The 7,670-nt window shown below is 29.9% G+C and overlaps 1 protein-coding gene across 1 annotated transcript; it reads left to right on the plus strand.

The window, feature by feature from the left end:
* The first annotated feature begins 3,668 nt into the window (after positions 1-3,668).
* On the plus strand, positions 3,669-7,183 carry LOC130815520 (UDP-glucuronate 4-epimerase 6-like). The gene is made up of 2 exons (XM_057682012.1): positions 3,669-4,408; positions 6,078-7,183. Exons 1-2 carry the CDS (start codon positions 3,960-3,962, stop codon positions 6,967-6,969), a joined length of 1,341 nt encoding a protein of 446 aa, XP_057537995.1. The 5' UTR covers positions 3,669-3,959; the 3' UTR covers positions 6,970-7,183.
* Positions 7,184-7,670: the final 487 nt, after the last annotated feature.

Consider the following 7,670-nt stretch of genomic DNA (forward strand, 5'->3'; position numbering starts at 1 on the left):
GATCTAATACTAATTACAATACGTACGTCGTTTTACTATTAAAAGAAATACAATTACATATATGATGTCTCTAACTGTAGATTTCCTTATTTACGTACATATACAATAGTATATTACTTCCTCCTATTTATTCTAAGTATCTCATTTCCTTATTTGTTCAAGTCATCCTAAATGTCTCATTTTTATTTTGGGTATGTTACCTTAACTAATTTATCCCTAATAAACTTAGCTTTTTCACACCTTTATACATACTAACCCCACTTTACCCCTATAAAGATTTAAAAAACACTATACTTTTTTCTTTCACATGTGGTCCTATTTAACCACCTAAAAAATGGTGAAAAGTCAAATAAGACACATTGGGTAAATAGGAGGGAGTATATGTTATTTATTATTTATTTTTAGTTTTATTTTAATCCTATTTAATCGTTTTAAAAAAGATGTACATTGAGTATTATAGTGTTAAGAATATAATTTCCTCCGTTCTATTATACTTGATACATTTTACTTTTAACGCAATTTAATGTGTTATTTTATTCATTTATATGTTGAATTATACACATCTAAAAATTATAAAAAGTAAATATTATGAAAGTATGTGATTAGACGATTCAAATAAGATTCCACTTGATTATATTTTTACTTACATATTAGCCACAATATATAAAATAAGCTAGAATGATAAATAGTGCCAAAAACTGAAATGTAGCAGGTATTTCAGAACGGATGAAGTATATAATAGTTGTGTTTTCTAAAATATTTCAATAAATTAAAGTTTAATTGAATTGAATAAAATAATTTAATGAATTAAAAATAAAAGTGATGCATAGGTTGAACTGAATCAAAGTGATATGACTAATATTCTTAAATAAAATATTTTGATTTCCCAAACGAGTTTTAGAGAAAATTTTTTGTGTTGTTCTAATAAAAGGGAAATATTGTGTAAATAGTAGTATAGTGATTAATACAAGAACATGTAACGAATTTTTAACTAAACTATATAAATTAGAAACCGAATGATTTGTATCTCACTTTACTAAGCGACTTTTTCATATATTATCTAATTATAGAGTTATCTTTTGCTAAAGCTTATCTTAGTTGCCAAGCTAATTAATCATAACAAATCAAAAGTGTAGTGTACGTATGGGAGTACTCTATTTGGGATTTTTTTTTATGCAAATATACTTTTTATTTGGAGTTAATTTTTAGCCGTATGTTTTCTCTTTGCCTTCTTTTTAAAGAGGTTTGTGTAAGATTTGTCAATTATTGCTATATAATTCTAATTTTATGCGGAAATATATATTAGTTTGATGACTATAACTATAAATATAATATACGAGACTACTTTATTTTACAAATATTTTAGCTAGGACGACCTAGCTAACATTTCAATTATAACTTAACGTATACTTTGGAACACAATCACTATATTTTTTTTATTAATTATTACTAAATACTAATTCCTCTTCATTCATAATCAAGCATGCATTTTCCCGGTTTAAACCCCAAAAAATTTTTGTATTATTATCGCCTTTTTAATTTACTAGTTGCTTTCAACATCTTAATCATTTTTACCAAGTTTACACTCTATACATTATTAATAATATAAAAAATTATCTATAATAATTGCAAGATAACAAAGTTAAAATTTTAGATTTTAGGCATTCAAATTCGATTTGAAATTATTTTAAGAGATAACTAGTTACTATTCATTTGGCTTTTTAATTTTTGGGGGAGTGGGGCTGGACGATATGTAGTTGAAAATAGGAGTGTGAAAGAAGAAGGAAATTTAAATGAGAACACGTGTTGTTCACATGCTACTATATTTTCTTACACGGTTTAACTTAGCTGGCAATGCTGCTTAGCTTACGCCCACTAGCAACAATACCATAATTCGAAGGTAATTTAGAATATTTTGGAATCGAATGAAATCATTTTAGTGCTACTAACTACTAACTATTCTTCTCTTTTTTGTCTCTCCGTATTGTTTGTTTTCGTAACTAATTAACTCAATAAAAAATTTAAGTTGATAGTTATAATATTTGATATGTTGTACATTTAGTCATAAAATATCTCTTTATATTAGAGTTATTTGGTCTAGAAGTGAAGATACAACTCATGCATGTTATCTATTCTCATACATCAGGCTAAAAATTTCACTTAAAATTATGACGGGGATGAGATTTAAACCTATAACTTTCTATCATATTGGCTTTTAATACCTTCTCAAGAAATGAACTAAACATTTTAGTTGATAATTATAGCCCTAAATATGCTATATAATAGAAGTACCTACTATATTGGTTGTGGTGATGTTTCCATTACTCATAACTAATCTAATATAATCGTTCGAATATGGAAATTTCAATTGTATAAATTTATGTTCAAAGATTTATAATAATCATATACAAAAGCTCAATCAATATTTTTCTTTTAAGTAGAAATCACAAATAACTATTTATTTGAAAGTTTGTTGTAATATATTTACATAATGTTAAAAATTAATATTTTTTAAAAAAAAGATTGAGGATTGTAATTTCTATTTCTCTTTTAGAGGTTCGAAAATCTGAGTCTGAAAAAAACTAAAAGAAAATTTAAATTTGAATCGAAAATAAAGATGAAAAACAATATACATTTTATTTGGAGTAAAATTAAATTATATATAATTTAATTCAAATCCAATCAATCTCCATCCATACTCTCACTCCTTTATTATACCCTTACCCTATTTATAACATATAGGAGTAATTTATAATACTAACACTTTTAAGATTAACATTATTCCACTTTATGCATTCTCTTTCTATTTTACTTCCACTTCTCATGCTAAACGACTCCTAACAGCAATAAATACGTTTACAAAATATTAATTATTCAGTGTTTTGGTTTGATAGAAACCATTTTTCTAAAAAAATAAAAATTGTATTCAAATGAAAAATGTAAATAATTAGTGTTTAATTTTCTTATGTTCGTTTTGATAGGAAAACTATGTTTATAGGAGAAATAAAGATGTTAAGACGATATACCTTTATAAAAGAATAGAAAACTAAATAGCAAAAATATTCTCATAATTCCAAATATAACCTATCAAACTAGATCACATCACAAAGACTAGTAACTGCCTATCGAGCATAACAATGGGCTACACTGAATAATAAAGGTGTTATCTTCTAATATGTAAGTGTATATTGATTCCTTACAATTTTCATTTTACATTTTTATAAGTGGTACTAGTATACTAGTAATAGTATAGTAGTAGTATTAGTTTATTGCTTGAGAATATTTATTGTGAAGCAAAACAAAGTATATGCAAAACTTAGGCAAATATATAACAAAGTTAGTTAAGAGTAAGAGTCCCAGTAAAGTCGTGAATATAACAAAGTTGTAACCCTACTAATTAGTAATTAGTAATTAGTAATTAGTAATCCTACTCAAAAATCCGTCATCAATGGACTTCCACATTAACGTTTACCTACACAATGCTTTTAATTTCCATACCCTTCTCGATATCAATCGAAAGAAAGACACGAATACCCTTAAATATATAGGAACATCAATCAATTCATCAATTGCTATACTCCTACTATTTTTTTTTTTTTTTAATCTTTTAATAAAAAGCATATATTAAAAGCAGTCACCATTGTTATGCATTTAGTGGTCTCCACCCATTAACCCAACTTCCTTCTTTCCCTCTCTATCCTTATTAAATTTTTATTTTCCAAATATTAAAATATAATTTTAATTTTTTTGCATCTTCTCTCTCTCACATCACTTCTCAATTCTCATCTCCTTTATATCACCCATTTCTTCCATTCATCTCCTCTTCAGGGCTCAATGATTCACCATTCCCTCATCAATCTCTGAGTCCTTCTTTATTTTCCACTAAATTAAATAAAAACAAAATCGATCTATTTACTCTTCAATCGAACACTACTGTATAATACAATCTAATTATAGTCATGGCATTAGCTCAAGATTTAAGTAAAACCACTAAATTAGAAAGGTATAACAGCTATCTACGGCGTGTCAACAATACAAAACTGTTAGCCGCATCATCGAAGCTTCTATTCCGAGCAACTTTATTGGTCGCCCTTCTTCTTGTATTCTTCTTTACGCTTAATTACCCTGGAGGCGGTGATACCCAGAATGCATCTATTCATACTACTAGCCGCTTTTTTACATCGGGTTTTTATGGTTCTGGTGCTGCCTGGGAGAAACAAGTCCGACAATCCTCCACCCCGCGCCGTCCTAATGGCTTTTCTGTACTGGTTACCGGTGCATCCGGTTTTGTCGGTACCCATTGCTCAGTTGCCCTTAAAAAGCGAGGCGATGGAGTTTTGGGTCTTGACAATTTTAACAGCTACTATGACCCGTCCCTTAAACGCGCCAGGCAAAAGTTGCTGTCCAGGTATGATAATTATTCTTTATTTTTGACCCTTTTTTTTCCTTTTATGTTTTGCACTTTATACTTTATAGTATGCTTCGATTCAGTCCATTCGTATAAAACAGGATAATAGAATTTAACTAAATTAAATATTTATTCAAAAATAGTAATATCTCTCCGTTACTTTTTGATCTTCCACATTACTATAACGGGTAGTTTCAAAATTCTTCCAGTTTAGAATACTTTCTATTTTTAGAAAGTTTTTATCTCACTTTTACCCCTTAAAATCCTCCTTTTCTTTTAATGTACCCATTTTCTTTTATTTATAATTATTTTCTCTCTCATACTTCCAATACAATCATTACTTCACACTACTATTTAATTAAAATAATACCCATTACCACCAAAGATTCTCTTTTGCTTGATCTTTGTGAAATACTCAAATAGGAAGAACAAATACGAACGGAGGGAGAGTACTTTGTTTTAATAATCTGACTCAAAAAGAACAAACAAGTACTCCAGGATATATGTTGAATATATTATTGAAATTGGTTTTGTTGATGCTAGATTAGTTTTAGTGGCGTTTGTTATGGCCGTATGGAGTATTAAAAAAAAAAATGAAATGGATAGAGTTTATGGAAAGGAAATGATATTAATAAGTGTGTTTGGCATTAATATGAAAGGAAAATAGTAATTTGATATTCTTAGAAAATGAGGGGAAACAAATCCAAGGAAATGAAATGAGTTAAAAATTCTTTTTATCATGTATCCAATTTCATTTTTTGGGGATTAATGTTTCAGAATTGTAATAATACAGGAGTAGTAAAGTAAGTAATCTAATAGAAGTACTCCTCAAGTCCTATCACGATTTTGCAATGTTTTTGGTTATACTTCATAATCTTGTACTAGTACTAGTATAGATAAGAGGTGTTTGACAAATAGCTGATAGTTAACTGATTTATTGACTGATTTGATAGGTAATTTTATTGACTAGTTGATTTTAAATCTCCATCAGCTTGTTTAAAAATAGCTTATTTTGTTTCAACCAGCTAATTTATCAAACACTAGTATTGAGATGGTCAAACCCTCTATCTATATCAGAATAAGCTAAAATTGCGCTATTTTTGCAAACACACCCTAAACTCTTTCTAGATGGATTTGATTTATAAAGATTTTAGATGGGAAGGTTGTTTGAGACAATGGAGTAATTGGAATTAATGTTAAAGTTCTTATTATATTGTTTCTATATTAGATCCTTAATGTTGAATTTTACCTACGTAAAAGAAGTATGATTAAGTTCATTCATTCTAGTTTGATTTATATTAAGTACGAATTCTTAAGTTGATTGACCTTTCTTTTAAGTGTATGCTTGTTGTATATGTTAACATTTGTGATTCCACTTCCCAAAATTAGCAAGTACTTCATAACCCAACATATAGAAGTATAATTTAGTGTGCTGGTCCGTTTAAATTGGATTTTGTCTCGGTTAGACGTATCACTTCTCCTAAAAAGAACTTGTGTTCGATTTTCATTTCCCATCCCTAGCCCTCCCCTCAGCCAACCCTATACCGACAAAAAGTAGTATAGGTCGATGTTGTTCATAGAAAAATTTCAATAACTCGGTGAATAAACTACACTTGCAAATATTGATTTTGATTGATCAACAGTTATAAGTTATTGGTGAATGTTGCAGGCATCAAATCTTTATAGTGGAAGCAGATCTTAATGACACCCCAATGTTGACTAAGTTGTTTGACATAGTCCCCTTCACCCATGTGCTCCACTTAGCTGCCCAAGCTGGTGTTCGTTATGCTATGAAGAACCCTCAATCCTATGTTCAATCCAACATTGCAGGCTTTGTTAACCTCTTAGAAGTGGCTAAAGCCGCCGATCCTCAGCCTGCTATTGTTTGGGCTTCTTCCAGTTCTGTCTATGGGCTCAATAAGGATAATCCCTTCTCCGAAAGGGATCGGACTGACCAGCCCGCTAGTCTTTATGCCGCCACAAAAAAGGCCGGAGAAGAAATAGCCCATACTTACAACCACATTTATGGGCTTTCCCTTACTGGGCTTAGGTTCTTTACTGTTTATGGTCCTTGGGGCCGACCTGATATGGCTTACTTCTTTTTCACCAAGGATATTTTACAAGGAAAGCCCATTAACATTTACAAGACACATGATGGACAAGAGGTGGCACGTGATTTCACATATATCGACGACATTGTGAAGGGTTGTGTGGGGGCACTTGATACGGCAGAGAAGAGTACCGGAAGTGGAGGAAAGAAGCGAGGCCCGGCCCAATTGAGGGTTTACAATTTGGGTAATACTAGTCCAGTTGGGGTTGGGAAGCTAGTTTCTATCTTAGAAGGGTTGTTGAATGTAAAGTCTAAGAAACATGTGATCACAATGCCAAGAAATGGAGATGTGCCCTTCACCCATGCTAATGTTACCTTGGCCCGAACAGATTTCGGGTACAAGCCCACCACTGATTTGGCTACCGGGCTAAGAAAGTTTGTTAAGTGGTATGTTGGTTATTATGGGGTACAATCAAAGGTAAAAAAGGAAAACCCATCCGAAGCCGAATAACTAATCAATTAGAGAAACAAAAAAAACAGTATACCATTGAATAGTGCATAACCAAGAACATGGATTGGGAACCTCTCTTTTTTTTTACAAAATTTTTTATTTAAATTTTTTCCTTTTGGTTGAGGGGATAAATGATGATGTTGTACTATAGATATAGAAACTTCTTTTAAGTGTTCATAATATATTAATATTATTATTATTATTATTATTATTATTATTATTATTATTATAGGGAAAAAGCTTGACAGATTAAAAGGAAAGGAGAGGTAATAAATTCTGGAATTTGTATCCAGAAAAAAGGTGTAAAGCCCAGGTGAGCTTGGCAGGGATTTGGAGAATGATATGCTTCAAAAGTGTAGCAGGTCAGAAATCCAAATACTAGTATAATTAAAATCGAATGTGAAAAGTCATATTGGAATTGTTGCTTAAATGAAAGAACACGTATGACATCAATTTTAAGTTTTGTTGTTACTCCCAATTCTGCTTTTTGTTTCATTGTTACTTTTTAGGATTTTTTTTCTTCGTATTAAATGATATTAATGAAAATAACTTATATAAATTTTCTTCTAATGTATTATGATGTTATCATTACGATGAAATTTAGATTATAAAAAAAGTTTTTTTGTCTTAATTTTTTATTATCATTAAGTATTAATGGTAATGCCTTGATATGAAAATGAGATAATTGAAAAACGCAATTA

Source organism: Amaranthus tricolor, chromosome 1 (assembly GCF_026212465.1).
Source record: "Amaranthus tricolor cultivar Red isolate AtriRed21 chromosome 1, ASM2621246v1, whole genome shotgun sequence".
In the NCBI taxonomy this organism is placed as follows: Eukaryota; Viridiplantae; Streptophyta; class Magnoliopsida; order Caryophyllales; family Amaranthaceae; genus Amaranthus; species Amaranthus tricolor.

What these genes read in the sequence shown, in the direction of transcription:
- LOC130815520 (XM_057682012.1), top strand. Translation starts at nt 3,960, where the DNA reads ATGGCATTAGCTCAAGATTTAAGTAAAACCACTAAATTAGAAAGGTAT. An exon ending in AGGCAAAAGTTGCTGTCCAG is followed by an intron (nt 4,409 to 6,077) that starts GTATGATAATTA and finishes TGAATGTTGCAG; the next exon opens with GCATCAAATCTTTATAGTGG.